The sequence below is a fragment of the Neohortaea acidophila genome, assembly GCF_010093505.1.
Source record: "Neohortaea acidophila strain CBS 113389 unplaced genomic scaffold BDY17scaffold_12, whole genome shotgun sequence".
NCBI classification, from domain to species: Eukaryota; Fungi; Ascomycota; class Dothideomycetes; order Mycosphaerellales; family Teratosphaeriaceae; genus Neohortaea; species Neohortaea acidophila.
Genome location: NW_022985521.1, coordinates 565,536 through 583,536, shown reverse-complemented (window position 1 = coordinate 583,536; position 18,001 = coordinate 565,536). Strand labels below are relative to the sequence as shown.

General features: G+C 57.3%; 10 protein-coding genes across 10 annotated transcripts; 4 read left to right on the top strand and 6 right to left on the bottom strand.

Moving 5' to 3' along the window:
- Window positions 1-60: 60 nt before the first annotated feature.
- On the top strand, window positions 61-2,947 carry BDY17DRAFT_327991 (armadillo-type protein; the record flags this gene model as incomplete). Its single annotated transcript, XM_033737772.1, has 2 exons — window positions 61-2,853; window positions 2,918-2,947. 2 exons carry the CDS (start codon window positions 61-63, stop codon window positions 2,945-2,947), a joined length of 2,823 nt encoding a protein of 940 aa, XP_033585782.1.
- A 171-nt stretch (window positions 2,948-3,118) lies between these two features.
- On the bottom strand, window positions 3,119-4,270 carry BDY17DRAFT_327990 (uncharacterized protein; the record flags this gene model as incomplete). The annotated part of the gene is made up of 1 exon (XM_033737771.1): window positions 3,119-4,270. The coding sequence occupies one exon, from the start codon at window positions 4,268-4,270 to the stop codon at window positions 3,119-3,121; it is 1,152 nt and encodes a 383-aa protein (XP_033585781.1).
- A 326-nt stretch (window positions 4,271-4,596) lies between these two features.
- On the top strand, window positions 4,597-6,026 carry BDY17DRAFT_305173 (Sucrase/ferredoxin-like-domain-containing protein). The gene has a single exon (XM_033734825.1). It carries the CDS (start codon window positions 4,874-4,876, stop codon window positions 5,945-5,947), a length of 1,074 nt encoding a protein of 357 aa, XP_033585780.1. The 5' UTR covers window positions 4,597-4,873; the 3' UTR covers window positions 5,948-6,026.
- Window positions 6,027-7,669, bottom strand: BDY17DRAFT_305172 (nucleotide-diphospho-sugar transferase). Its single transcript, XM_033734824.1, has 3 exons — window positions 7,376-7,669; window positions 6,256-7,323; window positions 6,027-6,195 (listed from the first exon to the last, which is right to left on the bottom strand). Exons 1-3 carry the CDS (start codon window positions 7,380-7,382, stop codon window positions 6,176-6,178), a joined length of 1,095 nt encoding a protein of 364 aa, XP_033585779.1. The 5' UTR covers window positions 7,383-7,669; the 3' UTR covers window positions 6,027-6,175.
- Window position 7,670: 1 nt separating this feature from the next.
- Window positions 7,671-10,473, bottom strand: BDY17DRAFT_272647 (Alpha/Beta hydrolase protein). The gene is made up of 2 exons (XM_033731962.1): window positions 10,209-10,473; window positions 7,671-10,151 (listed from the first exon to the last, which is right to left on the bottom strand). The coding sequence occupies exons 1-2, from the start codon at window positions 10,212-10,214 to the stop codon at window positions 7,977-7,979; spliced, it is 2,181 nt and encodes a 726-aa protein (XP_033585778.1). The 5' UTR covers window positions 10,215-10,473; the 3' UTR covers window positions 7,671-7,976.
- Window positions 10,474-11,545: 1,072 nt separating this feature from the next.
- BDY17DRAFT_257738 (putative P450 monooxygenase) lies at window positions 11,546-13,164 on the bottom strand (the record flags this gene model as incomplete). The annotated part of the gene is made up of 2 exons (XM_033731711.1): window positions 11,546-12,795; window positions 12,975-13,164. 2 exons carry the CDS (start codon window positions 13,162-13,164, stop codon window positions 11,546-11,548), a joined length of 1,440 nt encoding a protein of 479 aa, XP_033585777.1.
- Window positions 13,165-13,752: 588 nt separating this feature from the next.
- BDY17DRAFT_313765 (uncharacterized protein) lies at window positions 13,753-14,211 on the bottom strand (the record flags this gene model as incomplete). The annotated part of the gene is made up of 1 exon (XM_033735755.1): window positions 13,753-14,211. One exon carries the CDS (start codon window positions 14,209-14,211, stop codon window positions 13,753-13,755), a length of 459 nt encoding a protein of 152 aa, XP_033585776.1.
- Window positions 14,212-14,327: 116 nt separating this feature from the next.
- Window positions 14,328-14,836, bottom strand: BDY17DRAFT_51635 (uncharacterized protein). The gene has a single exon (XM_033738464.1). The coding sequence runs from the start codon at window positions 14,725-14,727 to the stop codon at window positions 14,443-14,445; it is 285 nt and encodes a 94-aa protein (XP_033585775.1). The 5' UTR covers window positions 14,728-14,836; the 3' UTR covers window positions 14,328-14,442.
- A 395-nt stretch (window positions 14,837-15,231) lies between these two features.
- On the top strand, window positions 15,232-16,600 carry BDY17DRAFT_305164 (S-adenosyl-L-methionine-dependent methyltransferase). Its single transcript, XM_033734823.1, has 4 exons — window positions 15,232-15,368; window positions 15,421-15,481; window positions 15,533-15,670; window positions 15,734-16,600. Exons 1-4 carry the CDS (start codon window positions 15,251-15,253, stop codon window positions 16,218-16,220), a joined length of 804 nt encoding a protein of 267 aa, XP_033585774.1. The 5' UTR covers window positions 15,232-15,250; the 3' UTR covers window positions 16,221-16,600.
- Window positions 16,601-16,912: 312 nt separating this feature from the next.
- Window positions 16,913-17,674, top strand: BDY17DRAFT_257510 (ubiquitin-related domain-containing protein; the record flags this gene model as incomplete). Its single annotated transcript, XM_033731694.1, has 2 exons — window positions 16,913-16,934; window positions 17,007-17,674. The coding sequence occupies 2 exons, from the start codon at window positions 16,913-16,915 to the stop codon at window positions 17,672-17,674; spliced, it is 690 nt and encodes a 229-aa protein (XP_033585773.1).
- Between the last annotated feature and the right edge of the window lie 327 nt (window positions 17,675-18,001).

The window sequence follows — 18,001 nt, the reverse complement described above, 5'->3', positions numbered from 1 at the left end:
ATCGCATCGAGTCATACCATCTCAATCAACGTAGCGCCTGTACCACCATAATCCGCAAAGATGGGCGACGAAGAAGACTTCACCCAACTCCCCCTCCCCGACCAATTCGCACACAAGAACTGGAAAGCGCGCAAAGGCGGCTACGAAACGGCAACAAAAGACTTCAAAGTCGCACAGCCCAACGATTCCCTCGTACGCGAATTCACCGATGGCCAGATATGGAAAGCGGCGGTGAGCGATAGCAATGTTGCCGCGCAGCAGGAAGCCCTGGCAGCATATAATGCCTTTCTAGACGCCAGTGGCACGGATGGGGCGCGGAAAACAAGAGGGAGCACAGTGGCGGGCGTGGTGGAGAAGGGGTTGACGGGTCGGCCGGCGGCGAAGCAGGCTGCGCAGGAGACGCTGTTGTTGTTGATTGAGCTGGACAAGGCGGATCCGGTGATTGAGGAGCTGTTGCCATTCCTCGCGCACAAGCAGCCCAAAATCATTGCTGCGACCCTCGCGGCGCTGACGGGTCTGTTTCACGCGTATGGGTGCAAGACGATCGAGCCCAAGCCTGTCATTAAATTACTGCCCAAAGTCTTTGGCCACGCGGACAAGAATGTGCGCGCCGAAGCACAAAATTTGACTGTCGAGCTGTACAGGTGGCTAAGAGAGGCGATGAAGCCATTGTTCTGGGGAGAGCTGAAGGAAGTGCAGCAAAAGGATCTGGAGAAGCTGTTTGAACCTGTCAAGGCGGAGCCAGTGCCCAAGCAAGAGCGATTACTACGGAGCCAACAAGAGGCCAGAGAAGAGGCAGCGGCACAGCCTGATGACGCAGGTGGTGCTGATGGGGATGTCGACGGCGATGAAGCGGGAGAGATTGATCTCGAACCCGAGTACATCGCCGTTGATGTCTTTGCCAAGATCCCCAACGACTTCAGCGAGCGACTGGCGTCCGCCAAGTGGAAGGATCGAAAGGAAGCACTGGATGACTTGTTCACTGCTGTCAATGTGCCTGCCATGCAGGATGGGCCGTTCGATGAGGTGCTTCGAGGGCTGGCGAAGAGCATGAAGGATGCCAACATCGCTGTCGTTGCAGTGGCGGCAAACTGCGTAGAGTGCATTGCAAAGGGTCTAAGAAAAGGCTTCACGAAATACCGGAGCACCATCCTCGCTCCGATACTGGAGCGTTTCAAGGAGAAGAAGCAGACCGTTACAGATGCGCTCGCCGCGGCATGTGACGCCGTATTCATGAGTGTTGGCTTGGCCGATATCGAGGCAGACGTCCTGGAAGCACTCAAGAGCAAGAACCCGCAAGTCAAGGAGCACAGCGCGCACTTTCTGGTTCGATCGTTGAAGACGACGAAAGAGGCGCCATCCATGGAGCAGACCAAAGAATTCGCAGAGGCGGGCAAGAAACTCCTCACAGAGTCCGTGGCGACACTCCGAGATGCCGGTGCAGAGATTCTCGGGGTACTATGGAAGATCATGGGCGATCGCAACATGCTCTCCCATCTCGACGGCCTAGACGACATTCGCAAGAACAAGATCAAGGAATTCTGTGATGCGGCGGAAGTCAAGGCGAAGTGGAAGCCCAAGGCCGCCGCTCCTCCGCCCAAGGCAAACGTTGCACCTGCTGGGAAGAAGCCGGCCCTCGGAGCGAAGAAAGTGGCCCCTGTCGGCACCAAGAAACCAGCAGCAGCGCCCAGAATAGCCAGTCCTGCTCCCGCAGAAGAGGCGCCCTTGCAACCACGACCAACATCGAGACCCGCAGTAAAGGCGCCAGCTGGACTCAAAGCCCCCGGTACCGGTCTGAAGCCCCCCTCAGGCCTCCAAAAGCCCGGCACCGGCCTCAAAGCCCCCTCCGCCATCTCCTCCAGCACCGCCTCTCCCCAACGCCACGGCGTAGTCTTCGACGAAGCACCCCAACTCGCCGCCCCGAAATCCGGCATCGCCGCCCCAGGCAGAGGCCTCGCTGGTCGCCCACTCGGCAAACCCGCGCTCCCCACCTCCCCCTCCCGCAACCCAGAACCCGCTTCCGCGCGATCGCCACCCCCCCAATCAGCCCTCAGCTCCATCGAGCGGCAGGAACTCTCCGAGCTGCGCACCACCGTCGAATTGCTGCAACAGCAAAACGCAGATCTCCGCAACGACAAGCTGCGCACCGCGTCCGCCATCACCGAGCTCCAGAACCAGAATGCGCAGCTGATTGAAGACCACACGCGCGACGTGCTGCAGATTAAAGCGAAGGAGACGCAGCTGGTGCGTGCGCGGTCGGATGCAGAAAGTGCAGAGGAGCGGGCGAATTCGCTGGCGAAGGAAATCGAGCGCCTGAAGCGGGAGATGGGACGATTGGGGCGAGGACGCGCGCCGAGCGATGCGCCGGTTGATAGCCCGGGAGTTAATGGCAGCGACGCACCACGGCCCTCCGCGTACGGAAGCAGGACATACAACGTCCCCAGTGCACGCGCCTATGGGGTCGACGCCTACGCCGGCTCCGGGGGAGCACTTCCCTCAGCAGCAGCAGCGACAGTACCAGGAGACGGCGAAGGTAAGGAAAACATTCCCGACTCCACCACGGCGTCGCATCTGCGCTTCGGCCTCGAGAACAACAAGCTGAACAGCGCCGCTGGTACGCCTTCCGCAGTCGCGCCTCCTTCTCGACCGCTCTCGTATGGTTCTCGCGGCGCGCAGAGTCCTGATGAGGGGCTGCCGTCTACGCTTGCGCATGCGCCGTCGCAGCAGCAGCACTCGTATCGCAGCTCGACGTCGGTGTCTTCTTCTTCGGGTGGGGCTGGTGATGGGGTGGAGAGTTGGAGGCGGGCGGCGGAGGTGACGCAGAATTTGAAGGCGAGGATTGAGATGATGAAGGTGGGTTTTGTTCTGCTTCCTTTTCCCATGTTTGGTGGTATGCTGACTTGTGTTGGATTTACAGGCGCGACAGAATGTGTCGAGAGGGCAGTGATGAGAGATGTGGTATGGGTGGCGTGAGTGGTGGATGGGTATGAGTTGATGAGAGCGCTGTTCTTCTTCTTGGTTCGCTTTTCATGCATGTACAGATCTCCACCTGGCTCTTGGGAGTCTGTGAATACCACGTTTCCTTCTGGTGCCTTGCTCCGCGGACTGCACACCTCACTCAGTCTTGCGTATCAGGCGGCAGCATCACCCTCTCCTTCCCCCTACCCTTCGCACCACCATCACCACCAACCTCCTCCACCCTGCGCACCCCGCCTACAAACTCCGCACTCCAATCCCTGACCCGCCTCCACTTCTCCATAACCGTCATCGAAGGCCTTCCACCCCCACTCACCACCTGCGGACTCTCCACATCCGACAAAACGCTCAAGCCCGTAGCATTCCCCCTCGCGAACCGCCGACCCAAATTCTGGCCGTAGACATTCCCTCGCCAACTCGAGAGAGCCACATTCGTTAGCAGTAGGATGTTTCCCGGCCGCAAACGCAGAAGACTCTTGCGGAGAGGGGCATCTTCGTCTTCCCTGATGTCCTCTGTAGTTGGATTATTGACAGCAGGAGGCGGTGGATGCAGCCAGAAGGTAACGCGGAAACCCGCGCGGCTTTCGTCGCCTACGATGAGCTCTAGAATGTCCATTGAGGTTGTGCCTTTGTTCTTATGCCGGGGCCGGCGAAGGGGGACCGAGCGAGTTAGGGTGAGGGTTATGAGGGCTACGAGGAGGTTGACGGTGATTGTTTGCGGGAGGAGACGGGTGATTTCTGCGGCTGGAGGGAGGCGTTTGAGGTCTGTCAATTGGCCTGGGAGTTTGACGGAGGTTGCGGTTGTGGTCGTTGTGAGTGGGGAATTGGAGGTCGGAGAGGTGCAGGTCGCGTTGAAGGAGGTGTTGGTGTCTGATGTGTTTGTTGAGAGGAAGGAGATGAAGGTTGTCATTTGGAGATCGGAGGTGTTGTTGTCGGGGTGGTTTGTGCTGATTATCTGCGAGCTGTCGAGGTTCTCGAGGATTGCTATGGAGTGTTCGAGGAAGTCGTCGTCTGCCGTGTCTCCATTTGGAAGATGAGGGGCGCCTCGTAGTGCATCGTTTGGAGCCGCAGGATCACCGTATACCACGCCGTCCAGTGGTATCGACCGCCATTTGGCGTGGTGAGCCCCCGAGGGCGTTGGAAGAAGAGAGGCATCGGTGGGTGGTGTTTCAGTGTGTAGATATCTTTTTGAGCGGCCGTCGAAGTCGCTGAGAAGAAGCTGTTCATCCCACGTCAGATGCTCGCTGTCTGGAGCGCCGGTGAGGAGGATGACACCACGTCGCGCGGCTGCCATTGTGCTTGACCCGTTCGGACATGATCGGATGGTCAGAGACGTTGTTGTTCAGATGCTCAAGTCGTCCAAATCCACAGTTGACGCAGAGGATGAGAAGTCGAATGCAGCTTCTCTTTCACGTTCGCCGGTCTTCAATGAAACATCACATCGCCGACATGGCATGTCACGTCTCCGTCTTTGAATGCCGGTGGTAAAGATTCATCCCCACGCCATCGGCAGCCGCGCGCGTCGGAAACCCGAGGGCATCGGCCGAACTCCGTGCGATGCCTGCGGATGTAGCGGCGTTATGTTCGCAAGGGCAAAGTATTAAAGACGCCGACCTTTCGCACGCCCGTGAGACCACTCTCCCCGTCAGATTCCTTCGGCTCATATTGTGCGTCTTGTCGCGTCGCATTCGCATCGCGTTGAATTGATTACCAAGCCTGCTGCCTTGTCGCGCCTGCCTATCCAGTCACCAACCCGGCCTCATACAAAGCGGCGGAACATCTCCGACCCTCCGACGTAATCAGATAGATTGATAAACATTTTGGGCTCACTTCACATCCATCCCCACCTCCACGGAAACATCAGCACCGCGATCCAACGGAGAAGCCACTCTCGACCATGACCTTCCTCCGCAGCATCGCCGACCGCTTCACCCCCACCCCATCCTCAACAGCCACCAAAGCACGCCCGGACGGCTTCCTCACAGCAAAAGGCATCGACGCCCTCTTCCCCCGCACGAACCCCGTCCTCGACGGCGAAGACTGCCTGCACGACTGCGACTCCTGCACAGCACACCTACCCCGGGGGTTCAAAATCGACGAGGAGGATGCGCTGTACGGGCACATCAACGGCTGGAGTCGGCATTTGATCGTCGCGACGGGGAAGACGGATTGGGTGCGGGATGTGTGCGATGAGAAGGGGAGTGTGATGGAGGCTGTGGGGAAGCACGATGATGCTGTGACGGGTGGGAAGCTGATGCTCAGCGCGAGCAACATGATGCTACCCGATCACAATTCCGGTCCATATGGAGCAGATCGCCCGACGAGAGTCCTCCTCATGCCAGCATTCCAATTCGTGGACGGAGTGACACCCAACTTGGTCCCAGGCCTGATCAAAAGCGTCATCAACTCTGCTCCAACAAACACGTCTCCCCTCCCCTCCACCACCTCCTCCTCAGCACAGAAACAACAAAACGGCAACGCCCACCCCCCAAAGCCCTCCCGAATCCACCCCTCAGACCTCCCCGCCGGCATGAACCTCCACAACTGCCCCCACAAAGCCGTCATCCTAATGTGCTCCCAAGCCACCCGCGACGCCCGCTGCGGGCAATCCGCGCCCCTCCTCCGCCGCGAATTCGAACGCCATCTGCGGCCCCTAGGCCTCTACCGCGACGCAATGGACGAAAGACCAGGCGGAGTAGGAATCTACTTCATAAGCCATGTGGGCGGACACAAGTACAGTGCGAACATCATGGTGTATCGAAGGGCGGAGAGGAAGAGAGATGTAGAGGGGCAGATGGCGAATGGTGCTGAGGATGAAACGGAGGCGGCGCAGTGTATTTGGCTTGCGAGGGTGCGGCCGGAGGACTGCGAGAATATTGTGCGGTACACGGTTTTGCAGGGGAAGGTGGTGAAGCCGGATCGGCAGTTGCGGGGGGGTTTTGATCGGGAGAAGGGGGTGGTGAGTTGGTGAGGACCCGTTACACGGAAACAAGCATAGATGTAGAGGGGACTTTCGGGATGATACCGTTTCTCCAGAAGCAGAGCAAACATTATCTCTATCATGTCGCAAAAACGCCTGCCTCCACGCAATGCAACCGGCAGCAATCCACCCCCAAAAGTTCTAAGCCCCTTCCAACACGCTTTTCGGAGTAGGGGAGAGTACACTCGCGCCTTGTTTCAAACCGGCAGAGACAACGCTTTACATGATAATCGCGGGAACTGTAGCAAAAAGAGTCAGCAAATCTGTCAAAGTCCGCAAGAGGGATTCCCGGCACTCACCATCCACGTTCTGCTTGATGCTCTTGTGCGGCAACACGCTCGCACCATTGCAGTAGACCTCGTCGCCAATCGTCACATCATCGCCCAACACGCTCACATTCTCCATGCGCGCCCAGCGGCCAATCGTGCTGTTCCACCCCACAATCGTGCTCTTGACCCACGCATGCTCCTTCACCTTGGAGCCCTGCAGCAACACGCAGCGCTGCAACCGCACGCCATCGCCAATAACCACGTTCGGCCCGATGACCACATTCGGTCCAATTTTGCAATTCTTGCCAATCTTGGCCGACTCGTCGACCATGACGTTGCCGCCGTGGACCCACGACTCGGAGGTGGAAGCGAGGGCTTTGCTGTTCTTCTTGGCGAGCGAGGAGAGGTAGAGACACGTGCCGGAGAGGAAGTCCTTCGGCTGCCCGACGTCCATCCAGAAGCCGTCGAGGTCGAAGGAGTGCAGTTCGCCGTCCGTCACCATGGCGGGGAAGGTCTCCTGTTCGATGGAGGTGGGGCGCAGCTCGATGCGCGACAGCACCGAGGGGTTGAGGATGTAGATGCCCGCGTTGATGCGGTTGCCCACGAACTCGACGGGCTTCTCGACGAAGCGGTCGATGCGCGAGGGGTGGTCGGGCTTGTGCACGATCACGCCGTACTTGCTCGGCTCCTCGACTTTCGTCACGACGATTGTGCCCTCTTGCCCGTGCTGCTTGTGGAACTCGGCGAGCTGCTGGAAGGGGTACTCGCAAATGACGTCGGAGTTGAGGACGAAGAAGGGCTCGTCGCCGCGCCCGAGGATCTTCTCGGCGAGCTTGAGCGGGCCCGCGGTGCCGAGCGGTTCGGTCTCGACGGAAAACTCAATCTTCACGTTGTACTGCTCCTCGTACTTTTTCAGTGCGGCCGTCATGACCTCCGGTCGGTAGTTGACGGCGAGCACAATGTCGGTCACGCCGGCTTGGGCCAGCGCTTCGATTTGGTGGGCGATCATGGGTCTGTTGCCGAATTCGACGAGCGGCTTGGGGAGGGAGAGGGTGAGGGGGCGGAGACGGGTGCCGAAGCCGCCGACGAGGATGAGGGCTGGAGGGAGGTCAGCGAGAGGTGTTGACGCGGGCCATCGCTGCTGATTTACCCTTCATGTTTGCTGGGGGGAGATGTGAAAGAGTGTGCAGCTGGGTGGGGTGGTGTTTCAATGGAGGAGGTGTTGGATTGGCGGGAGTAAAGAAAGTCGAGAGGTCTTGCGATGGAGTACAAGATCCTCTTCACGCGTAGACGGATTCAGACCCAATGGTGTTGTAAGCAGGAGTTGTGCGAAGAGAAGAGAGAGAGAGAAGGAATGGAAAGCGGTCAGGCTGTACGACGACTTTTTCTCCAGAACCCTCGCTTGCTTTCGTGGCCTCAAGGCCTCGCCTGATCTGAATCCAAACCCAAAATAGTTTAAGCTACGAGCCCCATTCGGCAGGGTCTGGCCCGGCTGCAAAGCTTAAATCCGGCGTCGCGATGCAGGAACCGAACCGCGTCGGCCTTCCCGAATCTCCCACGTGCTTTAACCATTGCTTCAGCCGATCATAGCCACTGCACCTTCATATCCGTTTTTATAATGAATACGCTTGTAGTTTGATTACAGCGAGATGATTAGGCCTGCAATCTATCACCTCGCGGTGAGCCTTACGCAGCCGAGGCCTCCTTACTCCACCCCTTCATTAATCCCTCCCTCCCCACTCTCCCCCTCATCATAAAACAACCACCGCACCCCCAACAAGCACAGCCACACCAACCACGACCAAAGGCCACAAGGCTCCAGACTCTCCCGGCCGCGTTGCCAACCGCACTCCCGGCACCGCCGCGGCGTGAGATGGTGTGCCTGTAGCCGTGTACACGCCGGTCAAAGGCCCATCGGGACTCACGATAGTCCTCAAAGGAGACCCCGGTTCGCCGGCCGAGACCGTCGTGCTCGGCAACGCAGAGACTGGATTCGCGTTGTCCAGGTAGAAGATCCCGTTCGCGACAAGGCCTTTGCCCGCAAACATGGCTTGCGTGTCGGCGTCACTGCAGCTCTGGTTCCATGCTCGCACCCAACATGTCGGAGCGGGTGAGTAGGAGGCGGTGGTAGTGAATGTCGCGTTCGCGGGCCCGCTCGAGCCGAAACTAGAGAGGTCGACGGGATCGCCCGTCGACAAGTCTTGCCCGTTGATGATGCGCGTGAACAGCGTAAAGGCCGTTTCCGGCTGGAAGTAGGGAACAAAGTGCCCCGATTCGTAGATCCGGCTGAAGCTGAGGTTGCCATATTGCCGTGCTGCGCCGCCCACGTACGTGCTGTTGACGACGATGTCGGCGTAGCCTGCCGATGCGAAGCCAGCGGCGTAGGAAGGTGGAGGAGGTGGATTGCCTGGCATGGAGCTGGGGAGGGGTGAACTTGGTACGAGGTCTGCGATGGCGAAGCTAACGGCTTGCCCGCCGTACCAATTGCAGAGAAAGTCTGCGTCGCCGTAGACCAATGCAACGCGCACGCCCATGGCCAGAAGGGAGGCGAGATCGTTCGTGAGCCCGCCTCGGATGGAGTCTCCTGTCGCGACGAACCCATCTAGGACGTAGGGGCTGCTTTCAGTGTAGTTCACCTGTGCTCCAATCGCTTGCAGCACCGAGGGATAGTTCAGGTACTCCTGATATGCAGCCGGCGGGTCCGGGGTGGGGTACTTTTGCCGGATGTCGTACGGGTCGTAGCCTGCTGCCACGTAGGTGCCCAGAATGCTGTTGCAAGTGATTTCGGCATTCGAGCACAGATCGTTAGTGGTGCTGACATCGCCGTAGCCTTGCGGATCCGTGGCTGCCATTGCCGCCCGGCACTCCTGGATCTGCACCAGACACATGTTGGTGTATTCGTTGATTTCATTAAGCTCTTCGACTTCATTAATCGCTTGGATGCCGTATGTGTTGTTGTATGCGAAAATAGGGTAATAATAATCTTGGATCAAATCATCAATCTTGCCGTCGAGGATGCCGACAGTCTGCAGCTGAATAGGAAGGCTCGAGCTATTCGACAGCGGTCCATTCACCCGAGCCTGGTTCTGCGCTTCAAAGAAAGAGGCGAACACGGGAGCGTATTTTCCGCCGTAAGATTCCGTAAACAGATTGACGCCCGCTGGTGTGTTCATTGCGGCCCTGGGCGATGTGGCATTCGGCGGAACGGCAGGGTTGTACTGGGGAAACGCCGACAGCCAGGCCTGCAGAAAATGCCACGTCGCTTGCGCAGCAATCTCGGTGGTATTTGCTGTTGTATTCCAAGGGACAGATTCGCTTGAGCTGGCAGTGCCAAAAGTGCCATTGAGGTACATGTAGCTCGGCAAGCCTTTGGGACGCAGAGTCGGCGGCTCGAAGACGTCGCCGGAGAAGAGGTTGAGGGAGGCATTGGTGGGTTGATCAAAGGAGAATCCGACCTCATTGGGCTGGTCGATGAACAGAATGTTACTGCTCCGGTCCCAACCCCACTCATTGACCTGTGTGCCGTACGTTCCATCCTCCATCTGCACCACCTGACACGGGCCCACCTCGTTGAACAGGCCAAACATACTGCTCGTGCCAGGTCCGCCGCTCAGCCATATTGTTAAAGGTGCCGTCTGCGGGGACTGCCTGGCTTCGATGAACCAGAAGAAGGTGTTGATATTGTAATTTTGCTGGATGGGGGCGAGGGTGTAGGGCGGGAGGTTGATGTAGCCTGAGTACTGTTTCTGCGTTGCATAGGCGGTCGTGCAGGTGCCCGCATCTGGCTGGAGGTATGAGATGGTGATGGCGGCATTGAGCGGCGACTGGAGTACGGTCTGGTAGGAGGCGGGAGGGATGTATTGAGCAGAGGTTGGGAGGGTGAGAGCGGCGATGAAGCCGAGCAACGTCGGCGGCAGGTCGAGGAGCTGGAGTGGAAGTATTAGGCCAGGCTATCAATGCGCCGCTTGTGTTTGTCGACTCACCTTCATGACTGTCTGCTTCCAGCCCTCATCCGCATCACGCAGGCACCAGCATGATTATCGCGGGTCGGCGGCTCCTCCAAGATGATGGACGTGGGGTTCGTGAGTGAGCACGGAAGTCTGAAATGTATATCAGACGGGAGACTTCAAATCACAGTCGGCAGCCGGGTCTTCCTGAGTAGGCGATGCTCTCAATTGTTCGTGGTGTGCAGAGTGGAGAGTAGGTAGGTCGTCGTATGCAACTTTGTCGACCCCGGTCCTGTCACTTGCTTCCCCACACTTTGGACGCCACCTGCCTGCAGGTCCGAGCCCACTCGAAAGAAGTGGTTGGGAACCGGCACTTCAATCCCATCTTGCTTCTCTTTTCACACACCTCCGTTCAGGCGCGTGGAATGGCGGAACACATGGTACCCCTTGATTTAGCGGAACGTCGCCACAAGCTATTCGACAACGGCCTGCGCAACGAATCGGCATGGCAGCAGTCCGTCTTCGAGCAATACCGGCCCTGGATCTCCAACGTATGGCTCCTGGTCGGCAGCAACAAGCTGCAAGACGGCACATAACGCGAATCCTACCGCTGCCGCTGCTCGTCGGATGCCAGACGCTCGCGCAAAGACGCCGGTGGCACTGGCAAGAGACAGCGTGCCTACTACGACAAAGGCTGTAGCGCCACGCTGCACGTCAACTATCGCCTCAATGGCACCGTGGCCATCAAGCGGACGAGCAAGACTGCTCACACCCACTCGCTCGAGTACATGGACCAGCGGGCGCTCAGCGATGGCCTCAAGGCCGTGATTGAGAGTCTGCACTCGTTGATAGGAAAGCCGGCGGACATCTTGAACTATCTCCATATCAGCCCGGTGTTTCGAGCCGCTGGCTTGGAGGGTGCGACGATCACCCGTGTGCAGGGTCTCCTATACAATCGATTCGCAAGGCCACATCCGCACAGAACGAAGTTGGTCAACAAGGCCTCTACCTGCACAGATATCGAACGCAGCAGCAGCGCTAATCCCAAAGTACCCGCTGAACCCCACGGTGAACGCTGCAATGCGTACCCCAACCGCGATCAAGCAATCTCCCCTGGCTCGCCAGACACCACCCGTGCCACTTCCGCATCCTCGTAAGCTCCCGGTAGAGCAGCAACCTCGATCGGAAAGTCCTCCTCCGCCATGAACTTGCTATCACGCGCCTGACCTCCTCCAAACTTGGCCCGCTTCGTCACGATGACGTCCATGTTCTTGTGAATATAGAACCCGACCGCCTTCTCCTCAAACGGCTTGGCCAGGCTGCAAGGCTGCAGATTAAAGCGGAGAAGGGTCTGGGAGTAATCAGCATCTCGTTCATGCACAAATGTCCCGCCAGCAGATTTCGACGCTTACCTCGATCACCGCTTTGTTGAGCTCCATCAGCGCCACGCCACGCCCCAGACACCCAAACCTGCCTGTGCCAAAACACAGCAGAACAGTCTCCGTCATACGCGCGACTCGATCACGTTCGCTGTTGCTGCCATCAATCGGCAGCCAGCGCTCAGGTCGAAAGATCTCGCAGTCGCCGCCGAAGATCTTGGAGTTGCGCATCACCCCCCACGGATTCCACGCAATCTGCGTTTCCCCAGGCACGAACTTGTCCACGCCGTCGACATTGATTACACACCCAGTTTGTGGGACGAGCTTTGCCAGGAGCCCGGTAATCGGAGGATACAGTCGGAGCCCTTCCTTAATGCATGCTTGGAGGTAGGGCAGCTCGCGGGCCTCGGCGTCTTTGATGACTGGTCTGGTAATCTGTCCCGCACCGATGGCGTTCTCTACTTCCCCTAGTAAGCGCTCGCGTACCGGTGGAGTCGTGCAGATGAAGTGCAGTGTCATCCGCAGAGACGACGCCGTGCTGTCCGAGCCCGCTGTGATTTGAGTGAGCGTCTCACTTTCCAATTCTCCTTGCGTGAGACCACGATGGATGAAAGAGCCAAGCATGTCATTCCGCACGACTGGCTTCTCACCGAAGCGCTCTTGCACCCGTTCCCGCGCAAACCCCATCGCACGACCGAGGCCACGCTTGTCAGTCGACTTCGGTAATGCGGACTTCAGAAGCGGCATCTGAAGGATCTTCGATAGTTCCGTGTAGACACCAAAGACAATCAGGGCGGGAAGGAACTGCTCGAGATTCTCGAGGTAGCCGAAGGGATCTTCATCGCGCTCCAGAAAACCAAAGGTGTGTCCGAAAGCAATCTGCGAGATTGTGTCTAGTGTGAAGAACGAAGTCGCGCGGGAGAGGTCAATGGTCCTGAAAATGCCGCTTTCCGGAACCGCGACATATTTCTTGTTGATCAGCTCGAAGAATTTCAGCAGCTGGGTGTCGACGTCCTGTTCCAGGTGTTGATTCTCTCGGCCCGAGTAGCCGGGAATCATGCGGTTGCGAAGCTCGGTATGCTTACGCTCATCAACGAGAGAGACGATATTCTCGCGCTCTGGATGGAGCTTCAAGCACGAGTACCATCTGCCTCGGGTGAATGGCGAACAGACTGCATTCATGTGACGAATAAGGCTTGGATCCGTGGTGATGAGCATCGACGGCCCAATGCGGGCGGTAGATCCTGGCGCGCAGAAGTCAGCGAGTGCCATGTTCCCTTGCGGCAAGCCAGAGGTCTCATCGCCAGTTCAGAAGCCATATGGCCACAACAATGCGCAACTGCAGCCGACAAGTGTCACGTGTGCGACGTGCACAACCGAGTACAGACGAGAAGGAGAGTCAAGAAACGAGGGTGTCACTCACCATACTTGTTGTTGACCTCGGTGAATCGCTTGTGCATCTGTCCGCTACCTTGGGTCCTCAGTAGCCAGAGACGCGACCAGCCCACCGACCAATGGCCACCAAAGCGCCTCAAAGAGCAGAAGATGCGGACGCTTCGTACGACGTAGAAGGCAACGAGAGCCAAGAGGCAAAAGGCCGCTGCTGAAACCATGGTGGTGCTGGGAATCACGCACGCGGTGAGCGAGCAGGAGGTGAGAGGATGCCGCGCCGTTTCGAGCGGAGTGCAGGAGAAGATTTGTCACCAGGTGTATCTTCACGACACCGAGCGCTCGGGTCGGGAACGAGGGAGCGAAGGAAAGAGCGGCTGGAGAGGGAAAGAAGGCGGGTGTGCGTTTGACAAGGCGAAGCAAAGGCGACGAGTCACGCAGATGGAGATTTGATATTTATGCGTGCGAAGCGCGAGACGGCCAGCTGCGTGCGCTCTTCCGTTGAGGGGCTGATCCACGTTTTTTCTCGGAGGGTTGAGAGGGATGGGCGGTGATCGCGGGAAGGGGGCAAAGTGAGCACGCACGCACGCACGCACGCCGTTTGCCCCCCGGTTTGCGTTTTATTCACTCTCCACTGCAACCTCCCCCGTTGCTTGGCCTACCTCACCACGAGTTCTGGAGCTCTCGCTCGAGCGCCGCATATGCAGCACGGGCTGCTCGACAAGGATTACCACGTGGTAAGTCCAATATTGACTGACAACGACTGGCGTTTGATAGACGTGCTGCAAAAGCGGAGTGATCCGCTGCAACAATCATGCCTCCTCGTCTCCGTCTCCATCTACCTCGTGAAAACCTTCAGCTTTCATTCCAATGGGGGCGAGAAATTGTTGAGGGCGCCGCTTTCGCATGAATGCATACGCCTCGTCCCACCACCGGATGCACAAAGTTCGGTTCTGTGCTCCCGGCTTTGTGCAACCACCCATTTGCCACAACGCCGCGGCCACGTCGAGTGTGCCATTCACAGAGAGGCGGGGGTCGCGGCGTGCAACACACGAGCCAAAGATGCGAGAATGAGACGAGTCGCAAAGGAAGTGCCCACGAGCCAATTCCCGCGCGACATGGGCTGTAGCACTGTCTGACGCGAGATACGCCCGGTTGAATCCACTGTCGTCCACGATCCCTCTCGTGAGAGGAATGACCACTGCGACGGTATTGCGGAGGAGCCTCTCATCCAGCTTTGTCGTGGGAGAGCGGCTAGGTACTGGCACCATTTGCAGTGTCGTGTACTCTCAATCGTCGAACGTGCGAGATGGTGAAGGTGCCCATGGTGTAACGGTAGTTGCTATTCCTTGTTCGCCAACCGTGGTGTGGGAAGTGTATAAAGAAAACGTCCAATGCTGGAAAGGCAGAGTTTCATTCATGAAACTTCTTCCCCGTCGATCTAATGGAGACCGAAGGCGTACGCCCTAAAACTCCACCACAGCCGAGCGAAGACGGCAAGTCTACGCCGGCTCTCGAGCACGCCACAGACCAGGAGGCCGCCAAACCAGACGAGCAGCCTCAAAGTCTCGATGTTCCAAATCCGCCCGCAGCTCCTGACAGTCCACCCGCAAACGCTTCCGAAGCGCCTGAAGACCAGAGCAGCCTTGCGCCGACGCTGACATCGGATGAGGCGAACTGGGACCAGGCCGTTCAGCCGTGGCTTGAGAGCCAGAACGCAGAGGAGCAAGATTTGGTTCCCGATGCACGTCGCACCTCCGATCCCCTTGCCTTGAGCGCCAACGCATCGCTCAACCCGATTTTTTTGCTGCTCACGGAAACTTACTTTAAGTAGGACATCGACACCGATTCTGCGATCGGATCAGACACGTACGTTTCTCTTTTTTTTTCCGCATTCGCTCTTTTGACTGGCCATGACTGCGGAGCGTCGCGAGGCTGACATACGGGCAAGGGAGAGCGCGACGACTAGCCTTGCTGAGAGCATCTTCCACTTTCGCCAGGAGCATGGCCGGACATATCATGGTGAGCGGATTTCCTGTCTCGAGCGGAATCGGCGGTGAACGGGCTGTCACGCCACATAGCTGTCGTGACTGTTGCATCGGAACCGCTGTAGCTCCAAGGCTGATCCGTTGTGCAGCTTACAAGGATGGGAAGTACATCTTTCCGAACGATGAGGTACCATGCCCCGAGCCATGTATCCCCGCTTTCGAGGGGAACCACAGTTGGCACACATCGTCCTGTGGTCGTCTTGTACATCTTTGGTGGAGTTGTTTGCTAACGTTAAGTCAGCGGGAGTCCGAACGGCTGGACATGCAGCACCAGCTTCTGAAGATGACTTACAGGAACAAATTGTTCTTCGCGCCATTGGATCGTCCCAGAAGGGTATTGGATGTTGGTACCGGAACTGGAATATGGGCGATAGACTTTGGTATGCGGACGTCTTATCTTCCAAATGGGATATCTTGCTGACGAAACTTCAGCGGATGAGTATCCGGATTGCGAGGTGGTGGGCATTGACTTGAGTCCTACTCAGCCCAATCTGTAAGTCATATTGACCTGGTAGAGTTGCACATGATTAGCTGACTCGTCAAGGGTGCCGCCGAATCTCAAGTTCGTGGTCGACGATGCGGAGGACGTGTGGATCTACGATGCCCCGTTTGACCTCATTCACCTGAGATTGATGGCGGGTTGCTTTGCAGACTGGCCAAAGCTATTCCGGCAAGCCTATGAGTGAGTGGTGCCGTCCGAATTGGAAGCCGCATAAGAGCTCCCTCTAACACCGTAGACGCCCAGACACCTTGAACCCGGCGGCTGGATTGAACTCCAAGACTACGGTCTACCGGTCAAGTCCTTCGACGGCACTCACCTCAACACCGACGTCACACGCTGGGGCGAACTGCTATGCGAAGCATCGATGAAGCTCGCTCCCGTAGGTCGGCCATTGGGCAGCGATGCCACGCTCAACTACCCAGGCTGGCTCGCCGACGCCGGCTTCGTCGACATCCGACAAGAAATGTTCATGTGGCCGACGAATTCCTGGCCCAAAGACCCCTTCATGAAGATGCTGGGCCGCTGGAACCAGATCAACATTCTGGAGGGATTGGAAGGCTTTTGTCTGGCGCTGTTCACCCGAGGTCTGGACTGGACGAAGCAGGAGGTGGACGTGTTTGTTGCAAAGGTGGGCCGCGATCTAAGGGACAAGAACATTCATGCGTACTTTCCCATGCCGGTCGTCTATGCCAAGAAGCCGTTCGTTGGTGAAGCACTACATTTCCGCTGAGGATGTTTTGGGCTGGGATTGTCGGGGATCTGTTGTGACGCAGCAATGTTGATGTGGACTTAATAGAGAAGACGATGAATGAAACGGCCGTGCTCACGATCAGACCCGCGCATGTGTGAATCAGGTTTGTAACAACCAGGTCGGCTGGAAACGGCGATCATTCAAGAGTGAGGTCGGACGTCCTCTGGATGAACGAGAATAGACGGAACCGTATCTCCGACATCGGGCCTGGCCACGTCTCCGTGCACTGTGGCTTGGGGAAGCGCGTACGCTTGCACGCAAGTGTACACGCAATGGATTGGACAGACTGCTCCACTGATCCATCATCACCTTGAGTGAGCTCGCAACACCGTCAAGCTCTGAATGCTGTATAGTGAATCCATCCATGTGATGACGCTATTATGCAATGTGATGCTGGAATCACTTCACTGGCAGCCGAGTGTTTCACGTGATGTGAATGTGGTGGCTGGAAAGAATCGGGTAGAAGCCGGGTGAAACCTTAATCGGGCGAAGTGACTGGTCGCGCCTGCCCCCGCCGCGCTTAGTCAAGAAACCATAAATACTCCGCCACTTCCCATCCCACCTTGCCACCTACAATCCACTCTCACACCCACGACTCTTCATCTTGCACCTGAACACCATCATCACACCCATCCAGAACATCATCAAAACACCCCAGCGAACTCGCAAACATGCAGATCTTCGTCAAGACCCGTAAGTCGTGATCCCGGCGGTCCCCGCCACCCCGTTCACTCGCAGCACCGACCTGTGCTAACAACTAGGCAGTCACTGGCAAGACCATCACCCTCGAGGTTGAGAGCTCTGACACCATCGACAATGTCAAGAGCAAGATCCAGGACAAGGAAGGCATCCCGCCCGACCAGCAGCGCTTGATCTTCGCCGGCAAGCAGCTCGAGGATGGTCGCACCCTGTCCGACTACAACATCCAGAAGGAGAGCACTCTCCATCTCGTCCTGCGCCTCCGTGGAGGTATGCAGATCTTCGTCAAGACTCTCACCGGCAAGACCATCACTCTTGAGGTTGAGAGCTCCGACACCATCGACAACGTCAAGTCCAAGATCCAAGATAAGGAAGGCATCCCGCCCGACCAGCAGCGTCTTATCTTCGCCGGCAAGCAACTCGAAGACGGCCGCACTCTCTCCGACTACAACATCCAAAAGGAATCCACTCTCCATCTCGTGCTCCGTCTGCGCGGTGGTATGCAAATCTTTGTCAAGACTCTCACCGGCAAAACCATCACACTCGAAGTCGAATCAAGCGACACCATCGACAACGTCAAGTCAAAGATCCAAGACAAGGAGGGCATTCCCCCGGACCAGCAGCGACTCATCTTCGCCGGCAAGCAGCTTGAGGACGGCCGGACGCTGAGCGACTACAACATCCAGAAGGAGTCCACCCTGCACTTGGTGCTTCGTCTGCGTGGCGGTCAGTAAGTGCGTGGGCGGAGGACTTCATCACGGCGTTCAGAGGTGTGATATGACTACGAGATTGAGTGCAGCGAGGCACACATCAGACTTTCTTCATCAGATAGCGACTTGAATGCAGTGGCTCGATAGCTACAATCATTGAAACTGCCCGTCAATTCTCCAGTGCATCTTATATCTTAGAACGTAGAATCTATCAAATTGCAATAGTCCATACTGGCAATGATAACTGCATGACTAAGATTCGCGTCGGCTCTTGCCACATCGCGAGAACCTTCCAAGCCAAGTCCAACCTCTCATCTTCACTCTTCCTACTTGTCAAGACCTGCAGACACA

Bases quoted from the DNA above. Each gene is read 5' to 3' on its own strand.
- BDY17DRAFT_305173 (XM_033734825.1), top strand. From the start codon at position 4,874: ATGACCTTCCTCCGCAGCATCGCCGACCGCTTCACCCCCACCCCATCC.
- BDY17DRAFT_51635 (XM_033738464.1), bottom strand. From the start codon at position 14,727: ATGCGTTGGCGCTCAAGGCAAGGGGATCGGAGGTGCGACGTGCATCGG.
- BDY17DRAFT_305164 (XM_033734823.1), top strand. From the start codon at position 15,251: ATGCAGCACCAGCTTCTGAAGATGACTTACAGGAACAAATTGTTCTTC. The intron at 15,369-15,420 runs GTATGCGGACGT...ACGAAACTTCAG, and splicing joins AATATGGGCGATAGACTTTG to CGGATGAGTATCCGGATTGC. The intron at 15,671-15,733 runs GTGAGTGGTGCC...GTAGACGCCCAG, and splicing joins CTATTCCGGCAAGCCTATGA to ACACCTTGAACCCGGCGGCT.
- BDY17DRAFT_305172 (XM_033734824.1), bottom strand. The intron at 6,196-6,255 runs GTGAGTGCCGGG...TTTTTGCTACAG, and splicing joins CATCAAGCAGAACGTGGATG to TTCCCGCGATTATCATGTAA.